The sequence below is a fragment of the Meriones unguiculatus genome, chromosome 5, assembly GCF_030254825.1.
Source record: "Meriones unguiculatus strain TT.TT164.6M chromosome 5, Bangor_MerUng_6.1, whole genome shotgun sequence".
NCBI classification, from domain to species: Eukaryota; Metazoa; Chordata; class Mammalia; order Rodentia; family Muridae; genus Meriones; species Meriones unguiculatus.
Genome location: NC_083353.1, coordinates 120845994 through 120868857, shown reverse-complemented (window position 1 = coordinate 120868857; position 22864 = coordinate 120845994). Strand labels below are relative to the sequence as shown.

Genomic DNA, 22864 nt, shown 5'->3' with positions numbered 1-22864 from the left:
TAGATTCCGGGCCCCCTCGATCTGTGGGATGTGACATTGTCTCCAGGTAGAGAGCAGGAGAACCGAGTTAAATTAGAGGTCCCTCCATTGGTGTCCACTACAATGCCACTGGCTCGATGGCGGCGAGGGAGGCCCCACACCTTTTGAGGTCAGCACTCTTCTGGGCTGGCCTTTTTGTTTTGAGAAGAGAATGAATATGTATGTAGTGAGGAGGAATGATACAGGGTCTTATACCGTAGCCTAAGCTGGTCTTAGAATCGTGGCAGTCCCCTGCCTCAGCTTTCCAGAGTGTTAGGATTACAGGTATGAGCCACCATACCTGGCTCAGAATGTATATACCCATACACATACATATACATATGGTGGCTTGAATTGGAATGGCCCCTATGTATTCACTTTTTGGAATAACTGGCCCTTGTAGGAGTAGGTGTGGCCTTGTTGGAGAAAGTGTGTCACTGTGGGGGCAGGCTTTAAGGTCTCTGTGCTCAAGTTATGCCCAGCGTGGCACAGTCCCCTTCTGCTGCCTTTGGATCAAGATGTAGAACTCTCGGCTGCTTCTGCAGCACCACGTCTGTCTGCATGCTGCTTCTCTCCACGATGCTAATAGACTAAACCTCTGAAGCTGTAACCCGTCCCGATTAAATGTTTTCCTTTATGAGTTATACCATGGTCACGGTGCCTTCAAAGCAATGGAACCCTGAGACAGTGTGTATTTGTTTATTCGCACACATGGGTGCATTCTCTGAGAATAAATTGTGTGAATCAGCTCTCTCCTACCATGTAGGCCCCCGGCGGATGAACTCATTCAGCAGGCTTGACATTAAGCCACCTTACCCTGTGACCCATCTGTCTAGCCCAGGAATATGAATTTATTGGGTGCTTACTCTGTGACATAATACAGGCAAACCATGTTTCTTTTTCCTCACAGCGAACTCCACCGAGTTACGGCTTCTTGAGAAAGCCTAGAATAGTCTAGGAGTCTTGCTTTGTTGTTGTTGTTTCAAGACAGAGTTTCCCTGTGTAGCCAGGCTGGCCTCAGACTCCCAGAGATCCTGTGCCTCTGCCTCCCCAAGTGCTGGGATTGAAGGTGAGCCCCGCCTCACCCACTTTTAAGTTCATTTATTTACTGTGTTTGTATGTGTGTCCACACCACACGTGGTATGGCGTAGACGACTAGCATTCAGGAATTGGCTCTCTCTCGTGCCATCGTATGGATCCGTAGGTTGAATTCAGGTTGCCAGTCTTGGCAGCAGGGCCTTGTATCCACTGGACCATCTCCCCAGATCTGCCATTCCCCCCTTTAATCAGCACAAAACCAGGCACAGCCCACTAGCCTTGATGCGCTATCAATACCCATGATTCTTTATGTTTTTGTTCGTCTTTATTTAAGAAATGAGGTCTTTCTCGGTAATTCAGGCTGGCCTCAGAAATCATGGCAATCCCCCTGCCTCGGCCTCCCACGTGCTGGGCTTCTGGGTGTGAACCACCCCAACAACACCCTGACCCAGCCTCACACTGTAGACCAGGCTGGCGACAGACCGGTGCCACCACGCCCAGACCTATTCAAAGACTCCTACAGGGCAAGGCCCTGACTAAGCTAACGTTTGCACGTTTTGCTGTGGCTCAGTACGAGGATGTTAGTTTCTCTGTAATAGAGAGATTTTTTTAATCCTCTGCTCCACACACTTGGGAAATTTATCCCCTGCCCTCCCCGTGGCGTGTGCATACCCATACCCACAAAAATCTTTAAAATACTAAAATGTTATAAGAAAATGAATATAAGTAAAAAAAAAAAAATTTAATTTAAGAAGAGTTTCCATCACATCTTTATTGCATACCCAGGTGAATAACTTAACACACAGCGAATGCAACCCACCCGGAGAACAGACACTGCCCCCTCAGAGAGGTCAGGGCGAATGAGGCCGAGGAGCAAGGCATTTGCGGCACGAACAAACCCAAATTTTCCTGGCAGGGAGAACACAGGCCTTGTCTACTCCAGTAACATCCAGAAGAGCTCCCGGCAAGGTCCGCAGAGGTCCGGGGCTGGCAGCAAGTTTGGAGATGAGATGAGGACAGTTGGTTGCCCTTGTAAGTCAGCGTCTACACTGTCGAGGCCATTGTGGGGCAGGGCACTGAGAGCAGACACTTGGTGACCTTTAACCTCTCCTCCCCAGGCAGGAAGGGCTGGGAGGGGCACAGCCAGGTTAGCTTCCAGTGTGAACTGAGGCGGGCAGGGCGGAGAACCGGACCTTTCTGAGGTTGTCCAGGTCTGCGGTTCTCTCATCTGTGCCGAGTGGTGCTCACGGAACCCGCCTCCCAAGGATGAACAAGCCAGTGAGTAGCCGGATGAGCGGAGGTTTGCTCATACTCCTGGGAGAGGTAAGAGTCCACCTCCAAGAAGAATCCTAAGAATGGGACCAATGAAAACCCTGGCGCCCAGGGGAAGAAGCAGTCCGTTAGCCGCGGCCGCCCCCGGCGGAGGGACAGTAGTACGGGCGGGCAGCAGGCCCCTCGGGTTCGGCTTCCCCAGGATGCTCCGGATCCGGTCACACCTGCAGGACTCCTGGCTGGACCTGCTGCCTGACTCTCACTGTCCCACTCTTCTCCACAGTTAGCTGTCCCCTTTCCGTCCTTCGTAGTCGTTGTATGGACTGGCCAGGGCCTGGGCCCTTGGGATGGAGAAATCCTTTTGTCGGTTCTGTAAGGAAAACAATCACAGGGTGAAACCTTCCAGAGCCATCTCAATGAGCCTCCAAGGAATGCCCTTCTCAAAAGATCTCTGTATGTCCTCCCTGAGCCTGTGTGCCACCCCAATCCCAACAGGCAGAGTGGAGAAGAGAAGGCGTGCCTTCCCTTCATGATGGCCTCTCAGGAGCCAAAGGTGGTGACAATATCCATTCCCAAAGGACAATTGTCCCTGGGAGGGGCTGAGTGAGGAATGACAAAGCCACTTACCTGCAGCTGGAAATGAGTGGAATAAGGCGCATAGAGTGTGTCCCCAATCTCCTCAAGACCTGAAACAGAGGGAGAGGAGAAACTGAGGCACCAGGACCCCATCTGTGCTTTCCTTGCTGTATCAGTTGTCACGGTGTCTGTGACAGTTGGTCCCAATGGGCCTCAGCAGTTCAAATTTCTCTCAGGGTGAGAACATGCCTTCCAGCCCCAAACCAGGCACGGCCACATCCTGGGATCTCGAGGACTTACTCATTCCCTAAACTTGAAAGCGTGTGTCTGGGGAAAGCCACAGGGATTTTAAACTTGAGCTGGCTTTAAAGCAGTTCATTCATTTCCTGCCAAATTTTTACCTGCCCCTGTCCCCCTACCAAATATGTCTTCATTAAGATGGTGTGAGGACCTGGACGTTGTTGGTGTGCACCTGAAATCCCAGCACCTGGGAGGTGGAGGCAGGAGGATCAGGAGTTCGAGGCCAGCCTGGTCTACAAAGAAAAAAATTTACTAAAAATAAGTAAACAAGCAAAGACAGTATGAAGAACACAGGTTTGCTCTGACTTGAAGAAATACAACAAACACACCAGTCGCTACTGAAAGGAGGGAAAAGCTAACAAGAATATTTCAGATCTGTGAGCACACATGGTGGAGCCATTCCTGAGACAGATGGGGAAATGCTGGACTCTGAAGCAGGCGGAAGGCCACATCAGGCAAGCACCTTGGTCAGTCATAGAGGCTGACAGCCAGGGATGACTTGAATTGTCTGGGCCGAGAGAGAGGGGTTTGTGGTGAGGAAGGCCTCACTACGTACGCAGACCTGACATAACAGGATGTGGGAAATGTGGGCAGCAATAGACAGGGACTAGAAAGGCATCTGAGAGGAGGCAGTCAGGGGCCCAAAACGTGACAAGGCAAGATGTCAAGCCAGGCACACACCTGCAATCCTAGCACTCCAAAGACAAAAGTGGATGAGCATAAATCAGAGGCAGTCTGGTCTTTACAGCAAGTTCTAGAACATCTGGGACTACACAGCAAGGCCCAGCCTCAAAAAAAAAGCAAACACAGAAACAGGAACAAAAAAAAAAGGAGCCATTGGGGGCCTAGGGCCCTACAATGGACGTACAGGGTAAGGTAGGAGATTGAGGCCCTGGGAACGACTGTGAACCTATGTTTCCATCCCCAGGAAAGTCTGTGACCAAGCTTTAACAGCATAGCCTGGGGCTAGGAGAGTTTCAGTGGTACAGAGCTTGTCTGTCATGCATGAGGCCCTGGCTTCCCTCACCAGCACCTCTCTCTTTCTCTCTCTCTCTCTCTCTCTCTCTCTCTCTCTCTCTCTCTCTCTCTCTCACACACACACACACACACACATACACACACACACTCACACACAAAACAACTATACAAGCATCTAGCAGTTCAGCAGTATGCATGACCTCAGCACTCTGGAGAAAGAGAAGAGGCAGGGACATCAACACGCGTTCAAAGCCTGCCTGGTCCACAGAGTTAGACCCTTCCTCAAAACAATTACAGCAGAGCCACCACCTCTTTCTTTATCGCTGGATCCAGGAACCCAGCCTTGAAGGTCCCTCTATCCGGGGCCAGCAACCACACCCCTTCCTGAGATCAAACTCAAAGATCTGCATAGCCTACAAGCAAGCAACAGATCCCCACAAGCCAGGGTGTTTCTAGCCCTCAACTTAGCCTTATTTTCTTCTGAAAACACCATCATGGCCCCTAGCTCCTCCTAACTGAGACAACAAATCAAACCATCACTTTCTCTCATGTCCCGTGGGATCCTTTCCCTCCCACGGGCCCAGAGACACACAGTAAAAGGTGGCTGTTCTTCCTAAGTCAAACCCTGGTGGGCTTGATGAAGACATCTGCCAACAGGGTTAACAGGGCTTCCTGTCTCCCACCCTCTGTGACCACTGAAGGAAATTGCAGCTCTGGTCTATGCATCCAAAATCCACAAAGCCTCCACAGTTCTGCCAGAATACCTTCAAAAAAATTATGTGGATCTATGTTTGTATGTGTGTGTGCATGTGTGTATGTATGTATGTATATGTGTGTATGGTGTGTGCACATGTATTAGTGCCTATAGAAGGCAGAAGAGGCCACCAGATCCCCTGGGGCCAAAGTCACAGGTGGTTATGAGCCACTCAATACGGGTGCTGGGATGGGAACACGGGTCCTCTGGAAGGGCAATGCATGGTCTTGACCTCTGAGCCATTGCTCTAGCCTCGGGAGTGTCTTTCGTCCTCCTGTACTCAGAGCCAAACCTCATCCACGTACCACTAGAGTCCTCCTCTCCTTTGCCCCATCTTATTCTGGGTCAGCCTGGGTGGGATCATCTAGAAAGTACTGGATGAAGATTTGAGAGGCAAGCGTCCAGGTCCGCTTGCCTACAACTGGATTTTATGGGTAGCTACAATTAAGAGATTGTCGTGGTCGGGTTTTTTAATACTATTGAGGCCAAAAGACTATGGGAACTTGTGAAGTTGAACTAAGTGTGTTTTGCGTTATGATCTGGTCATGAGCCTATTAGGAATGGTTTCAATGAGAATGGTTCCCATAGGCTCAGATGTGTGAATACTTGGGCTCTGGTTGATGCAGCTACTTGGGAGGTTTAGGGAGTACAGCCTTGTTGGAGGAAGTATGTCACTGGGGCAGGCTTTGAGAGGTTAAGGCTTCACCCCCACTTCCAGTTTGTGTTCTCTCTCTTTCTCCTCTCTCTCTCTCTCTCTCTCCCTCTCTCTCTCTCTCTCTCTCTCTCTCTGTGTCTCCTTCCTGCTTATGTTTGAAGATGTGTGCTCTCAGCTTCCCCGCCATTATGGACTCTTATCCCTCTGGAATTAGAGGTCAAAATGGCTTGCTTTGAGTCAGAGCATTTTGTCATGGCAACAGAAAGTAACTAATACAGAGGTTGGTTTACTCAAGATCAGAACCCGTAAGTATCCTGTGGTTCCTTATAGCTTAGGGTTTTTTTGGTTTGTGGGTGTCTGTTTTGGGTTTATTTTAAGAACTACCTGTTTGTATTTATTGTATGGGTATGAGTGTTCTGCCTGCACGAATGTAAACCCACTGCATGTGTGCCTGGTACCCAGAGAGAGGAGGGTGCCAGATGCCTGGAGCTGGAGTTACCAGTGGTGAGCTGCCATGCGGGAGCTGGGAAACAGACTCGGTCCTCTGCAAAAGCAGCCAGCGTTCTCTCCAGCCCGTTTTGGTTTTGGTTTTTGGTTTTTGAGACAGGGTCTCATGTAGCCCAGGATGACAGTGAAAGTCTGATCCTCTTGCCTCTACCTCCCAGATGCTCATTCTAAACGTGAGCTTCCAGTGTCTGTCTGTCTCTTCTCAGTTTTTGCTTCTTGGTTTGGGGGCGTTCTGTTGCTTGTTTTGTTTCTCCTCCTGTCTCTATTTCCCTTTTCCATTATTGACACTATAGGTTGGCTCCAGGGGCCTTGGATGGGATTATAATGCAATTAAGCCAAAACCGGGAGACATTAGGGCAGTTAGGAAATAGCCTTCTGCTACAAACAGAATTACTGGTATGATTTCTAGAAAATTACAGGTTTAATAGCTGGGAATGGTTTGGTGGCTTTTCAGACCACCTCATGTACCCCAGGCTGGCCCTGAAAGCTACATATAGCCAAAAATGACCTTGAACTTCTGATCCTCCTGCCTCTACCTCCCGAGTGCTGGGCTTACAAGCGTGTGCCACCATGCCTCCTTTCAGTGGTGCTGGAGGTCTCTGGTGTTTCCCGCCTGCTTAAACAAGTACTGTACAGACCTACATCCCCAGCCCACAAGTGTTCTGAGAGCCGTCTCTCCATACAACCCAGGCTGATCTTAAATGTTCAATGCCTCCATCTCCAACGTGTTGTGAGGGTATACACAAGCCTACACGACCATGCCCAACTCCTCCCCCCCCCCCCATCTTTACACCAAGGCCTCTTTAATCGTACCTTGGGTGATTTCCTCTTGGGAGTAGGCTCTGTTCTCGACACCATAGCTCTGCTTCATGAGTTGAGGTTTACAGAAAGCATCTTCAACCGGGTAGTCTGTGGGGCTGCGCTGCCTTGGGAGCCGCTGGAACTCAGGGAGGATGTAAAACGCCAGGAAAACCCAGCCATTGGCAACCAAGGCTGTGCTGAGAATGGTGTCATCCCACTCAGGGCCAATGTCAGGAATGAGGAGCAGGACGATCCAGGCTACCCAGACGGCGATGGAGAGGAAAGAGGTGAGGCAAATGTGGACCCCGTGCCTCTTCCAGCCAGAAAAGGATCCACAGAAGGTGAAGGTGGATGTGAAGAAGGTTAGCACCATCAAGAACATCACATAGATGAGCAGCATGACGAAGTCCTCATTGCGCCGAGGGGCGGGCAGCTCAGAAAAGATGTTGACATTGGTCCTGTTCATGGTGAGCACCAGGTATTCAATGGCGATGACGTCCTGGACCAGGCTGAAGCCCAACGCCAGGCTTAGGAGCACAAGCCACGACATGGGCTTCCTCCCTCGGACCAGCTTGATCAGGTTGAAAGCATGGGCCAGCAGGCAAGAGAAGCAGATGGCAAAGAGGACGCCGAAGAGGAAGAAGCGTGTGGGTCCCGTGGCCCCATCCAGCTTGATGATGAAGGCGAAGGTGAGGCCAAAGATCCCTAGCACTCCCAGGAGGAACAGGAACTGGGTGGGGAGCATCTTTCGCCTGTTGGAGTCCTGCACTTTGCAGATGAGGATCAAGAGTGCAAACATGAAGGCCACTGCGGCCACAGCCCCGACTGCAGCCAGCGTTTCCAGGGCGATGCCCCAGCCTTCAGCCAGGTCGCAGAGTCTGTGGTACCTGGAATCCAGGTCAGAGCGGCAGCCGCTAGGGGCAGTTTTCGGGGTAGTCATTCTGGCTGGTCCTACATTTTAAAGACGAAGAAACAAAATCATCACCAGGCAAGCCTCCGTGACACAAAATGGAAATGGGATTGTCAGTCAGTCTCGCTTTTCAACTTGCTACATTAAAACTAACCCAGGGGAAGGACTCAGGCCTCGCTCTTCTCAGGGAGGCTACAGGCAGTCAATGGTTGCTGGGGAAGGAGAGACTTTTTCTTCTATGTAAAGCCTCGGGTAAGCGGCCATACCTCTGTACATAGCCCTGATTAAATGCGTTTAGTCCCATCTCCCACCCCGCCTCCATACACTCATACCCACAAAAGCTAACTCTTCTGTACCTCTTGTGACAAATTCTAAGGGCCACTGAAGAGAGGGGACGGGCCTCACACTTTCCATTTAACTCCACTAATCTCTTCTGGTTGAGTTTTTGGTAGGGCTCTTGCTTAGCATGCAGAATGAGCCATGTCTAATCCCCAGTGCCACACACACACACATACACACACACACACACCTCATCCGTAGCTGAGCATTCAAAGCAACGGACACAGGTCTGGGACGCCACCTCACCCCTCCCAGCCCTTTCTGAGTCATCACAACGGTCTCTCTGTGGCAAAGGGGAAAGGTTCTTCGGGTTCCCCAGGTCTTTTTACCCTCCTTGTCAATTGCCACTGATCCCTCAAGGTTCTGCTGTCTGTTGTCAAGCAGATGCCGATCATAATTCCTTGATCTTTAGGAAGGACTTTGAACCTGAGGACACTAAGCCTTGACAGAGATTGGTAACCTCTGACCTGAAAGACACCTGCAGCAATGAACAAAGGACTTAAGGCCTCCATCCCTAGTTTTATTGTGGCTGTGTAGGAGTATGCCCTGCCTGGTGCCTTCCCGGCTCCCAAGACCAGGGCGCAATAAAGGCAGTTGGTGGTGTGTTTTAAATATCAAGCATCTATGTAGTTAGCTGTGTGTGTGTGTGTGTTTGTGTGTGTGTGTATTGAACCCAGTACCTCACACATGCTAGGTATGTGCTCTACCCCAACCCCACATAAATAACCTTTTAGAAAACCTTTATGACTGTTTTTTTTTTAATAATTTATTTATTTTTCACTTTATGTCCACTGGTGTTTTATCTGCATGTGTGTCTGTGTGAGGGCGTCAGATCCCCTGGAACTGGAGTTACAGACACTTGTGAGCTGCCATGTGGATACTGGGAATTGAAGCCCTGCCAGAGCACTCAGCGTTCTTAATTGCTGAGCCATCTCTCCAGGCTGTTCGTTTGTAATGACCCAATGGGCTTCATCAGGGCTGCTTATAGAAACACACTGTTGTGAAGAAAATGCCCACCACCACCACCCTTTGAGCCCACAGCCCTACCAACCAGTAACTGCATCCTCAGGAAGGGGCCCAAGCCCTGGGATCACAGGCCTGCACCACCGCAGGCAGCAATAACGGCAAAAAAATAAATAAATAAAATAAAAAAGTCTTAGTCTGTATTTTGTATGTGGTGACTAATTTTTTGGGAATCACCAATGTAGTTCACCTATTAACCCTCCTCCACCCTCTCCCTCAGCTGACTGGGATTGCTCAACAAGTCTAAAAGTGTCTTTTAAGTATTCTGAGTTTAGTCAGAGGAAAAGAAAACTCGCCGAGAAGTGGGACGTCCTGAAAAGCTGCTGCGGGACCAGAATGTGGTTCTGAGGAGAAAGAAGAACCAGGAAAGTGGAGGAACTCAGGCTCTTAGCTTTGTGCTAGAGCTTTTGTTCTCTGGTTAATTTGCATGTTTCACACTACTTATATATTTGCTCGCACATTTGGAGCAGGGAGGCCTCGTGCATGCCACGGCAAACATGGAGGTCAGAGCACAGGAAGGAGTCAGGTCCCGGAACTGAACTCAGGCTGAGCAGCAAGCACCATTACCCAGAGCCATCTCGCCTGCCCAGCTTACTGGTTTTTTTGAGACAGCATCTTACTTACCAGGAGTCAACCTGGACTCCTGTCAATCCTCCTGCCTCAGACTCCTGAGTGCCAGGATTACAGACAGGAGCCACCCAGGCTACGGGACAGGAAACTACTTAGTGCTGCCTTAAAGCCTTTTGGAATGAATCAGGTCAAGAAAGCAAGGTGGGGTTGGCACACAATTGCCAGGTGGGGGCGGGGACCTGAAGGGGAGAGAGGAGAAGAGGGAGACCGGGAGGGGGGGGTTCCTGCTGAGTTCAAGCTCAAGCCCCCTGTTCCCCTTCACATTTGGAAATGGTCTGCATACAAAACGTCTCCCTTGGGCTCGTGTGTGTTTACACGCTTGGTCTCGGGCAGCAGCGGGCCAGCCTTTGGTGAAGCCTGCCCAAAGAAGCGGGCCTTTGGGGGTGAGCCTGGAGATCTCTTAGCCTGGCCCAACTTCCTGCCCACTCTCTGCTTCCTGATGGTGGAAGCAACGTGACCAACCACTCGCCATCTCCTGTCACCGCGCCTTCCCCACGGTGATGGCTATAACCCCTCAAACTGTCAACCAACATAAGCCCTTGCTCCCTCTTGAGTGGCCTTTGGTCACAGCAATCAGAAAGGTAAAGGTATACCTGGGTTTCAGGTGCTCTGTGACTGGATCAAGTCACTGCGCTCTCTGAACCCGTTTTCTACGGAACAGGGAAGTGCCGAGGAAGCGGGGGAGCTGAGCCCTTCACAGCGGTGCTGCTGACCCGCTGGGAAGGTCCACATCTTTGTCCCAACCTCATCTTCTTCCTCACCCAACCTCCTGTCATTAAAGTATAGATGGCAAACTTCTAACCAACCCGAAACCAGGCCTAGAGGTGAATGAGGTCAGGGCAGAGATGGCTTAGGAGCCTGAAGAACAAAGGCAAAGTTGTGTGACTAGTGTGGCATTGCCGAGTGTGCCAGGGCGAATGGCAGCCCTTGATGAGCCCCTGGCTTCTGGCCTCCACTTCCGGACTCTTCTTCAGCACTAAGTGGTGGGGCTCATACAGGCTTAGACGTGGAAGCTGGCCCTGCCTGGCCCTTCCCAGCAAACCTCCTTAACTGAGCTTGCTGAGGAACAGCTCAAAGCCTGTTCTGTCTTCCTCCTTGCGGGATTCACCTCCCTCGGTCATCAAAAGTGACAACAGCGCCTTCTTCTGAGGAATGCCCTGGGGGTGACATCAGGATCTCAGCCCTGCAAAGCTGTGACCTGGTAGCATTTTCATTTTCTCTCTAAATTCAGTCAGTAGTAACAAAAGTTGCAATAGCACGAGGAATAAAATGACATGCGCTGCCGCAGACCGGGCCGGCACTCTGCCGTTTCATGCTTTGTGACACATTCTCCTCTTCATATGTTAATACCTATCAGCTCAGCTAATATTCTCAGATGCCTTTATAGGTTACCTCTTAGGAGATGAACGCCAGGATGGAGCTATGGCCCAGTGGATAAGGTGCTTGTCACACAGGCATGAAGCCCTGAGTTTGAGTCCCCAGAACCCAGTTAAAAGCCCAACATGGCAGCGAGTCTCTGTCGCCCCAGGGCTCCTACAGGGAGATGGGAGGCAGGAGAATCTCTGCTCACTCGAGCCAACTACTCTGACATGTGCAATGGTGAACAGACTTTGCTTCAAAAAAAAAAAAAAAAAAGGAGAAGGCAGGATCGCTCACCCCGGGCTTTCCTCTGACCTCATCCTGAAGTGCGCGCGCACCAACACACATGCACAGAATGTGTTTAACGATGAGCTTATATGTGCAGTGTCACAGAGGAAAGATATTTCTAATTCTATCTTTCAGCTGGCCTTGAAGGCCCATGCCTATAATCTCAGCTACCGGCAAAAGGATTACAAGTTTGAGGTCTGCCTGGACCACATAGCAAATTCAAGGCCAGTCTGGGCACACACTTTTAATCCCAGTGCTTGAGGTGCAGAGGCAATTGGATCTCTGTGAGTTCAAGGCCAGCCTGGTCTAAGGAGCAAGTTCCAGGACAGCCAGGGCTACACAGAGAAACCTGTTTTGAAAAAGCAAAATAAGAATGATGATGGTGATGTTGATGATGATACAATTTTAAAAATTAAATTATACATGTGGAGGTTGGTTTTGAAAAGAAATTAATAAGGACAAAATCTGAGGCCAAATTTGACAGTGATTGCTTTGAAGACCAGCAGGGAGGCAGAGAGATAATCAGATATCCGAGTTCAAGTCAAGCCTGAGCCACATAAATGAGACGCCGTCTAAACAAGAAGAGAACAAAGTGCGACATAAATGTGTGACAATGTCCATACCCCCACAAACACATGATTAGAAATAAGAAAATAATCTATTTTAAAACACATACATTTCTTTTGAGAGGGCTGAGGAGAGGTGCTGCTCCTTGACTCACTTTCTCTCTCAGCCACCATCTTGGTCTCAGAACCTTCCACCTTACCCATGCTTCTTCAGACTCTACCACTGGTTCTCAACCTTCCCATTGCTCTGACCCTTTAATACAGTTCTTCATGTGTGGTGCCCCCAACCACAAAATTATTTTGTTGCTACTTCATAACCGCAATTTTGCTATTGTTATTAATTGTAATGTCGATGTCTTATATGCAGGATATCTGATATGTGACCCCTGTGAAAGGGTCATTTGACGCCCCGGAGGGGTCTCGGCCCACAGGTTGAGAACTGTTGGTCTACACCATCACTTCTGACAAGCGCCGACTACTGAAAGGTTTCCAGAACAAGCAACCCTTCGTGCAGTCAGTCTTCCTTCTCAGCAAGCACTAAGTGGACACGAGCAACCTTGACTTCCGCAGGGTCACCCGTGACAAAGGGAGGGAGGAGAGGCGTGAGAGACGAGCAGAGATGTGAGGCGATTATGAAGGTAGGGGCGAGAGGTCCTGAGGAGTGGCCAAAGGTCAGGTCAGGTCCTAAACTACCACGGGCAACTTGGGTTTGCCACAGTCACAGGACTGGGTTCAGAGACGCTAAGTCCGGTTTGGTTGGAAATGTTGGACCTGCAAGTGACGCTATCCAAGACAAATAACAGCACAAATCTTGGCGAAGTTTTATTGCACCATGTGCCATTTCGTTTATTCCTCGTAGCCCCACTCTAATGTCTGTCTGTTTTTAAACAGGGTCTCACCGTAGCTGAGGCTGGCCTTGAACTCACTACTGAGGATGATCTTGAACATCTTGATCTTTCTGACTCTACCTTCAAGGGTCAAGATTACAGGTGTGAGCTACCATATCTAGCATTTTATTACTCCCTTTGACAGGTGAGAAAACTGGAGTAAAAAGAAATTATTTTTCCAAGGCTGTGTGTGTGTGTGTGTGTGTGTGTGTTTAATGTTTCTATGGGTTTTTAACATTTGCAAAGAAATTATCCAAAGTGTCTGTTTTCATTTTTTTACACAAAAGCTTTAGAGTGTGTATGTGTGTATGAGAAAGAAAGAGAACCATGTGTACAGGTCCTCACAGAGGCCAAAAGAGGGTGCCTGTAGCTCCCCTAGAACTGAAGCCACAATCCATGTGACCACCCAATGAGGGTTCTGGGAACTGAGCTCAGGTCTTCTGGAGGAACAAGCGCTCTTAACAGCTAAGCCGTCCCTCCAGCTCCTTCCTTCCTTTTCTTTCTTTTTTTATATTTTTCCTTCTATATTTTTAAGATGGCTTCCCTGTATAGCCCTAGCTCTTTCTGTAGACCAGGCTGGCCTGAAACTCAGAGATTTGCCTGCCTCTGCCCCCCAAGTCCTGGGATTAAAGGCATGTGTCACCACAGCCAGGCCTTTCTTTTTTTAAAAGACAGGGTCTAGACTTGTAGACAACCTCAAACTCACAATCCTGCCTCCATCTCGAGTGCCAGGATTCCTGGCATACACTACCATACCCGGCATTCCAAGAGTGTTTTCTATGGGATAGGAATTCAGGGGTGTTCGAGGCCTTCTCATACCAAATCAGACTCCTTGCCTCAAGTACATGAGTTATTCTCTTAGTCAGGAAGCCCTTGACCTCCTCAAAACTCACAGTACTGCTGTATTTCTTCAAAGCTCCGCCCCAACTCAACCTCTCTTTGTGTCATATTGTTATTAATCCCACCTCACTCTAAATGGGTAGGTCTCTTCCTAGACTTGACAGTGAAGTACTCATTTCCCGTGTGCCTGGTAGTGACTACACAGTAACACCAGCACTGACCAGCTTGTTGGATACCAAGCTCCGTGAGGACATAGAGAGGGCGTTCTGTCTGTTGGCATCTCTCTCTGGCTACATGTTCTGCTCCATAATTCTGAGCAGGTATTTTGGACTAAGACTGACTGCTGAATATTTCCTGTGTGAGTAATAGGGATGACGTATTTATTTGAGACAGGGTCGCTCTCATTCTCACATAGCCGGGACTAGCCTCAAACTCCTGACCCTCCTGCCACCATCTCCCCAGGAAACGGGCGTTCATTCATGAGCCACCACAGCGAGCTAAAGGGGTAAAAAATTTTAAGATGAATCTGTGCACATGTTTTCTGACCCTCCTACTTTTATCTGGGCTGAGTTCTTCCAAGGGAGGAGTCCCACAAAAATGTTTCTGCACTTGAAAAAGGATTAGTTTAGATGGGAAGTACCTCTCTGGAATCCCTGAACTGGGTAACCATCCCAGTTCCCATCACATAAACATGACACATTGTGGCCGCGTCCTGTGAATAATGCCTTACTAACACGACTGAGTTCAGTTTCTAGGTAGTGACGAAAGGAAAATACATCACAACAGATGAAGATGAGGTTGACAGCAGGGCTCAGGCCTGTTTTTCACTTTCATACAATGCCTGAGAGTGGTACCATCTCACTCTTATTCTCAACAAAGCAAGCAGACTCTGGATTAATAAGCGCGTTCGATAAAATACTAGAAATCACTGCCTGTGGTGGCATACACCTGGAATGCCAGCACAGTCAAGGCAGGTGGGCCTTTGTGTGTTTGAGGGCAGTTGGTCTACACAGGGAGCTCTGGGCCAGCCAGACCTACGTGGTAAAACCCACGCTTACAAAACAAAACAAAAACAGTTAGAGATCCACTGTGTTGAAGAAGAAGAAAACATCACAACATGAAAATGTTGAAAGGTATGCGTGTCATATTGTGTGGGCGTGTGCTTACGTGCAGAGGCCGGGGAAGGACCCTGAATATCTTTCTCTGTCATTCTCTGTCTTTTCTTGAGACAGAGCCTCCGGCTGTACCTGAAGCTCACTGTTTTGGTGGACCAGCTAGCTAGGAAACTCCACCAGGATCCACCTGTGTCCGTCCCTCCAACCATGGGGTTACAGGCCAGCATGGCCATACGCTGCTGCCCGGGTTTTACACAGGTGCTAGCTCACGATTCCAGCTCAGGCCCTCCTGTGGATACATCAAGCGCTCTTTCTTATCTGCTGAGCCAGCTCCTCGGCACCTGTAGACTTCTTAAAATCGGTCCTTGGTAGATGCCGCACATAAAATAAATAACCAACAAAAATCTCAAAAAACATTTTCTGGATACCTTAACAGAAACTCTGCCTATCTTCATACCGCTCATATCTCCATTATTAAACAAATAATTCACACCCTCTGAACCGGCTGTTGTCAAGCCCTTTCTGTAATGGCAGGAAGTAGCTCAGGCTTTGGAAGCCATGAGTTTGTAACATGAAAGTGGCCACCAATAATACAAAAACAATATGTCCCCATGAAACTACTTATTAAGGAGGAAAAACAAAACAAAACTAAGGGCTTCTTTGGACCATAGACCATAGCTCACTACCCCTGCTCTATCTGATGGAACCTGTCCAAATAGTCATGAATGTTCACCAAAAACTGAGTGGAGCTTAGTGCACCAAGCATCTGAAATTCTGAAATAAGCCGAGAGACCCAGTGCAGGGGCTCACAGCTGTACTCCCAGCCCCTTGAAACAGTCAAAGTGGAGAAGTGGTTGAGCCCTGGAGTTTGAAATGCTCCAGGGCAGCTGATCAAAACTTGGTCTCAGAAAGGAAGAAAACAAGGACAGAAGGAGAGCTATAAAAATAAGAATAAAGTGGGCACGGTGGTGCATGCCTTAGTCCCAGCACTTGGGAAGCAGAGAGTTCAAGGCCAGCCTGGTCTATATACTGAATTGCAGGCTAGCCAGGGACACAATGAAACCTTGACTCCAACAAACAAACACTGTGTTTTCAGAGGGTAGCGCAGGCCTGAAATCCCAGCGCTCAGGATACAAAAGTAGATCTGACTGCGGCAACCTGGTCTACCAGGGAATTCCAGGTCAACCAGGGCTCCTTGAGTCCCTTTCCTAAAACAGTAACAGGAGGGAGCAGACAAAAATGGCCCAGTGGTAAAGGCGCTTGCTGCCAAGACTAAGGACCCGAGGTCCTTACACAAGCCACACGGTTAGAGGACTAAGCCAATTTCCTCAAGTCGTCCTTGGACCATCATCGCGTGTGCACTGTGACGTGCTCCCACTGACACAACACAGACAGGAGAGGGAGAGAACTCAAACAATAAAAAAGCCAGCATTGCTCTGAAGGCCAGATCCCCTCAAGTGAAAACCCTGTTCCCTTTATTACCTACCGTTAGCTCCTTTCCCTCTGCTCTATCTGTGGATCTCCAGAAGGAACACAAATCCTCAGTCGGCATTCCTCTTCATACTGTTATCCTCAACTACCTCTCAAGAATTGAATGGAATTGGAAATGCAAGTTTTCAACCAGCTAAGGAGACTGTTTAACCACAGGGGAGCAGGACCTACACACAGAGAGTCAAGGGCTCCCCACGACCTCTCAGCATGAGGACCAGGGGCAGGTGGCTGCTTGGTAAGTTACTCGTTTCTGCGGACCCATGGAAATGCTGGACTGCCTGGCGCCAGGTAGAGCCCTTTTCTTGGGAAGTCACAGAGACTGCCCTGGCCATTCACTTTGGGCCTGGGGGCCAGCCTTTCCATTCCGGCTTTGATCCTAGGACACCTCCCAACCCGCCTCCTCTTCCTTCTCTCCATCAGTGGTGGCCAGCACACAAACCCCTAAGGGTGGAATGCTGGCCTCACCCTCCTCCCTTCCAAGTCCCCAGGTCATTGAATTCTTCAGGAATGAGCTTAGAACAACCCTCTAATTCCAAAGAACCCTTCACTAGGCTTCAACAAAAGCCTCCAGGGAGAAAACTAGCCTGGAGAAAAGTCAGGCACATTGGTTCTTCCAATTCCTGCATCCAGGAAGGCTTTTGCCATTTGAGAGCCTTCACCATGGATGTGTAAGGGACAATTTTGGACAGGATGGTGACTTACGCACACCTTTAATCCCACACTCTGGAAACTGAGGCAGAAGGATGGCTACAAGCCTGAGGCCAGCTTGAAAGTCTCAAACACACACACACACACACACACACACACACACACACACACACACACACACACGTTTCCTGCCTTCAGATTCAATGTGATCAGCCAACCTCCTGTAAGCCACCATGCTTCTCTGAGAAGACCGGCTTTTCCCCCTCTTGCTGGTCAGGCAGGAGTTAAAGGGGGAAAGGGGCTTTGACACTGAACCTGGGGATTTTGAGAAAGATCTGGAAGTCACTCTTTCTGACCTCCACAAACCTTCTCTCCTTTTGGGGAAGGAAGCGGCTGACACCCTCTCCCTCCTCTATTCATTCACAGTCCCTTGAAACTCAGATGGGCGTTGAGAGCTTCGTAACAACCCATCTTCCGCCAGTGGCTAGGTAGGGCCTGTGGGAGTGACCTAGTGCAGTTTAAGACAGACCTCTCTTAATTTTAATATTCAAAACTATCGTTTTGTATTTTGAGACAAGGACATCCGTAGCCCAGGCTGACCTGGAACTCACTACGGAGTCAAGATTGGTCTGTAACTGCCAGGTGCAGGATTAAGGGCCTGTGCTACAGCGCCTGTTTGCTTACTGGTCTTCCCGGCTGGTCTTAGCCTGGGAAAGTCCAGAGAACACGCTCCTAGGTGGGTGAAGCTAAAGGCATTCCTTTCTCGGTTTCATCTGTTTCTCCTAGCCAGCTGTAGTCCATCTCAGGCTGTGCCGGCTCAGCTCTCCTGCCCCACGGCTCCCCACGCCCCACTCTCCGGATTTAAAACTGGGGCCCCGAGCGCTCCTCGGTACGCGCCTCTTACCTGGGTGCCGGGCGCTGGGGGTGAACCTAGAACTTGCGACTCGCGCGTGGGAGGGGAGAGAGAGACCGCGACTCTTGGCTTCTGGGCACGTCCCGGGACACGGATCCCGCCTTGGCTGGGCAGAGCAGTTATAAAGGCTTCTGTCGCCGGAGGGAGGGAGAGGGTGAGCGGAGGGACAGGGGGCGGGGCGGGGGGGGGAGGACACGCCTAATCCAGTTCCGCGGCACCTCTCGCTGTTAGGAAAATAAAGTCACCGCGCCAGAGAACGAACCGAAAGCCTCCCTGACGTCAGAAGCACAGTCACTCATGAAATAGGTGGCGGGTTTGTGGAGGAAGCACCCCAGAGCGCCAGGCGTAGCTCCCCAGGATGAGCGCTCAGGCCAGCGAGAAAAGGCCGCGCAGTGAACCCCCCAGGCTAAGGATGAGCGCTGCTGGCCGTGGCTCCTGGAAGGGAGCCACACCTATCCTCCCCGAGGGCACTCCAGGGCCCCGAGGGCAAACGCTCAGCCAGCTGCTCCTTGTAGCTCCTTTGTTACTTTCTGCGAGAAAAGTTGGTCTTCGTTTCCCCTCGGCGTCACCTGTCTCTCCATCACTCCTTCCTCCAGGGCGCTGGGAGGAGCCGGGCTTCAATAAAAGGAGGTGGCCACGCCCTCGCGGGTTCCCTAGTCAAGGAGTTAAAGACCAAGGAAAAGTGCCCCTGGGAACCCGAAGATGGTTGGGGAAGGCCCCTTGCTGGAACTGTAGTCGCATAACCAGGTTCGTATGGCTGAGAGATCGTATCGCCTTCCTTCTAACCAGCTCTCCAAAAGCTTGACAAAGCAGACGGAGAGGAATGGGGACGCCAGATAAAATTTTGAAATAAAGGAATTTGCCTTGGGTGTCCGATTCCGCCGGCCTCCTCGGCGGGTGCCCGCAGCTCCTCCTCCGTTCTCAGGCCAGTCTGGCTGAAACTTGCCTGTTCAGTGGTCAAACAGCCGTGGATCGCGTTGTTGGGCCTGCTTCTGCCCGGATGCCCTAGCGGGCTGCGAGGAATTGAGCATTTAAGGTGGTAGGAAAATCCTAAGGTCAGCCCTGCAACCCTTCAATACAGCTCTGTATGTGTGGTGACCCCCAGCCATAAAATTATCTTCCTTGCTACTTCGTAACTGTAGTTTTGCTACTGTTGTGAATATCTGTGTTTTCTGATGGTCTTAGATGACCCCTGTGGATGGGTTAACACCCTCAGGGGTCGAGACCCACTCACTGGTTGAGACCACTGACCTAGGACAACCAAAAATCGCCTTTCTCTTCTCCACACTCTAGTGCTTTTATTTATTTACTTCTTTATTTGTTCATTCATTCATTTCTTTTTGGCTTTACTTTTTCTTTTTTTTTTTTTTTTTTCCTTTTTTCAAGACAGGGTTTCTCTGTGTATCAAGCCTTGGCTGTCCTGAACTTTCTTTGTAAACCAGGCTGGCCTTGAACTCACAGAGATCTGCCTGCCTCTGCCTCCCAGAATGCTGGGATTATAGGCATGTGCCACTGCCTGGTTCCCTTACATGCTTTTAAAAAATGTAACAATCTTGCCAGGTGGTGGTAGCCCACCTTTAGTCCCAGCATCAGGAGACAGAGGCAGGCTGATATCTGTGGGTTTGAGGCCAGCCTGGTCTACCACGCAGCCAGGGCTACACAGAGAAAGCCTGTCTTGAAAAACAAAAAGAAAATAATAAAATATAACAAACAGGGATCAGGACACCAAGGCCAGTTTCTACGACATAGGCGTTCCAGGTCATTCTGGGCTCCAGAAGACCCAGTTTCCAGAGACAAAACCAGAAGGTGACTTTCTGCAAATGGCAGTACATGTCAGCATTTGGGAGACTGAAACCGGAAGACAGCCACCAGCCTACACCACGTAGGGAGTATAGGCCAGGGGGGTCTACTTGCAAGGGCCTGTCTCAAAAAGGCTGAGGAGATGGGGAGATGGCTTAGCCGGTAAAGCATGTGCTGCCCAGCCTGAGAACAACAGTCCAAGCCCCCAGATCCACATCAAGGTCAACCAAATCCATGGAGAGAACCAAGACTGAAAAGTTGTCCTCTGGCCTACACACAATGACCCCAACACACACACACACTGCAAGAGAAAGAGAAAAAGACACTTCATGAGCATATGTTATGGTGTGCAAGATACTAGGTTCAAGCCCCAAGATCAGAACAATCTGTCCTTGGAGACCAGACCTCTGATGTTGTGCCCAAGAAGCCACAGACAGTACCTTAAGTTGGCCATTTCCCTTGAGGGCAGAGATCTTCAAGCACACGCCTCCTTTCCTGGGGCTCACCAAGAGACAGGGGCAGGAGGAAGTACCTTGAGAAAAATGGGGCTGAAAAGGGCATCTCTCTGAACCTCTACTATCGCATCTATGGAAACTTGAACTAGACCATTGCCAAACAGAACCATAACCCGCCCACAAATTCTAGGCATGTACGTGTGCATTGAAACAGCAGTTTCCAGCAGCCGAGTTATAAAGAGTAAGATGACATAGGGGAACTGAGCATGGTGGATCACACCCATTGCTCTAACACTTGAGAGACTGAAGCAGCAGGACAATTGTGGATTCAAGCCTGCATATTAGGTGCCATACCTGGGCTAGAGAGAGACTTTATCTCAAGGAGAAGAAATTAAAGAGCAATTGACTTTATCATAGATGTAACCCAATAGGATCATCCCAACACGTCACGCATCTTTTAAAATGAGGGGGAGGGGTTGTGTGTGTGAGGGGCTGGAGAGATAACTTTAAGTTAACTTTAAGTTAAGAGCACTGACTGCTCTTCCAGAGGACTTGGCTTCCATTTCCCCACTCACATGCTGGCTCGTGGCGGTCTGTAGCTTCAATTCCAGGGGACCCAATGCCCTCTTCTGGCCTCTATGGCTATCCAGGACACATACAGTACACAGACACACATGTAGACAAAGCACTCGTTCACAGAGTCTGGTCTCAGACTCAGAGATCCGACTCTCTCTGCCACCCCACCCTGCATTTTTTTAAAGCAAGGAGCAGGTGAGATGGGTCAGTGTGGTAAAAAAAAGAAAGAAAGTGCTGGTCATGAAGCTGATGAGCTGAGTTTTCTCACATGTGGTAGAAAGAGAAGAGAAACAACTGCTAAATTGTCATCTGACCTCCACACTTGTGTTCTGGCATGTGCTCACACACTAGATAAACAAGTGCACAAATAAATGTGACTTTAGATTGTTTTTAATTATGAATAAATAAAATTCAAAGCTAGACACACTGACGTGTGACCATTGTCCCAGCAGTTGGGAGGCTGATGTTGGAAGGGTGCTGAGTTCAAAGATACCCTGAGCTGCGTAGTGTATGTATAAAATACATATAGTAACTATATACATATAGTTATTCTGCATTACTTTATCAAACTGAGTCCCCAAAAGTCTACGATGTTTTATGTCTACAGTCCATGCCAGTTTAGACCAGCCACATATCAGAGGATCAAAAGTCATGTGTGGCCACCACCCTGGACAGCACAGAGCTAGCTGTCATTGAGGGCGCTTTCCAGCCTGAGTCACTATGTCTGGGGTGAGGCGCATGATGGCATAAGATGCCAGGTCTGGGGAGAAAACAGGAGCAGAGGGGACATGACTTCTTCTTTGCCACTGGCCCCTTTCCCAGGAGACTGAGAAACCTCCCCAGGAAGCTGGGAAACCTAAAGAGAGTACAGGGACTGGACTGCACTTTCCCTGATATCCATTATTGACTAGAGTCAAGATGACATCTGGCTGGCTGGTCCAGGCCTATGGCTAAGAGACCCCTTTATGTGGAAGGGCTTGCTCCCTGGTCCTTATATTTCACTTTGCCACATTGACTCTGGATACCCTCCTGTTACATAGGAATTTCCTCCCATGAAACATTTCCCTCCTGGAGGAAAATCCGTAAGATTCAGGAAGTTAATGAACGTTACAAGGCCCCACCCCAAGGTTACATAAGCAGCTAACAATGATTAGAGAATGGAGGCTCTCTGGTGGAGAAGCCTGAACGCTGGGCAGGAAGCACCGGGGAGGCTTTCGTGAGTCATCACCCGGTGCCTGAGCAGACGTTTTAGGTTTTAGTGAAACAGCTGCCTTTGAGTCACCCATGCCCCTGTAAGTAATCCTTAGCCATGCTCCTGAAGGAAACCCTGTCAGCTCATTGGTTTGATTGACCGGCTTGGGTGGAACAGTTTCTTTGCACTACAGTCAGGGGTGAGCAGACATTTGTTTGTGTTTCCCTAGGGAAAGTCCTAGAACACTGCCGTGGCCTTTTAACCCTCTCTCCTATTTTGATTTTATTTTTAACCCTCTCTCCTCTTTTGATTTTATTTTTAATTTATATTGTTTTATGTGCGAGAGTGTTCTGCCTGCATGTATGTATGTGTGCCTTGCACATTCCTGGCGCCAGAGGAGGTCAGAAGAGAATATCTGATCCCTTGGAACTAGAGTTACAGATGGTTGTGAGCTGCCTTGTGGGTGCTGGAAACCAAACCTGGGTCCTTTGTAAAAGCAACCAGTGCACTTACCCACTGAGCCATCTCGTCAGCCCCTGACTTACTTTCTGTGTGTGCACCTGAATCTATAGAATGCACCACTTGCATGAACATGCCAAAGGAAGCCACGAAAGGGAATTGGATCTTCTGGAATTGAAGTTACAGGTGGCTGTGAGCCAACACGTGGCCAAGCTTCCTGGTCCTCAGGATGATCAGCAAGTGCTCTTAGCACCTGAGCTGTCTCTGCTGCTCCTGGTGTTTAAACTAAATTTTTGTTCCGGTTTTGTGTTTGTTTGCTTGCTTGCTTATCTGTTTCCTCCTACCCTCCTTTAAGCCTTCATCAGGTCTCCTGAAAGGGTGCCTCTGAAAGAAGCAAGCCTCTCTTTCTCTGCCTCCCGATGGAGACGAGAGAGCCCACTCTGCAAAAGCTCTTTCCATGCCATAAAGTGACCA

General features: G+C 49.5%; 1 protein-coding gene across 1 annotated transcript; it reads right to left on the bottom strand.

Annotated features, from left to right (window-relative positions):
- Positions 1-1797: 1797 nt before the first annotated feature.
- Positions 1798-18056, bottom strand: Gprc5a (G protein-coupled receptor class C group 5 member A). Its single transcript, XM_060384307.1, has 4 exons — positions 17900-18056; positions 6912-7850; positions 2956-3014; positions 1798-2698 (listed from the first exon to the last, which is right to left on the bottom strand). Exons 2-4 carry the CDS (start codon positions 7837-7839, stop codon positions 2612-2614), a joined length of 1074 nt encoding a protein of 357 aa, XP_060240290.1. The 5' UTR covers positions 7840-7850; positions 17900-18056; the 3' UTR covers positions 1798-2611.
- Positions 18057-22864: the final 4808 nt, after the last annotated feature.

Excerpts from the sequence above, each read along its gene's own strand:
- Gprc5a (XM_060384307.1), bottom strand. The coding sequence starts at position 7,839 with ATGACTACCCCGAAAACTGCCCCTAGCGGCTGCCGCTCTGACCTGGAT. Across the intron at positions 3,015-6,911 it reads CCAAGAGGAAATCACCCAAG|GTCTTGAGGAGATTGGGGAC; the intron begins GTACGATTAAAG and ends CCTCTGTTTCAG. Across the intron at positions 2,699-2,955 it reads CCACTCATTTCCAGCTGCAG|AACCGACAAAAGGATTTCTC; the intron begins GTAAGTGGCTTT and ends TTTTCCTTACAG.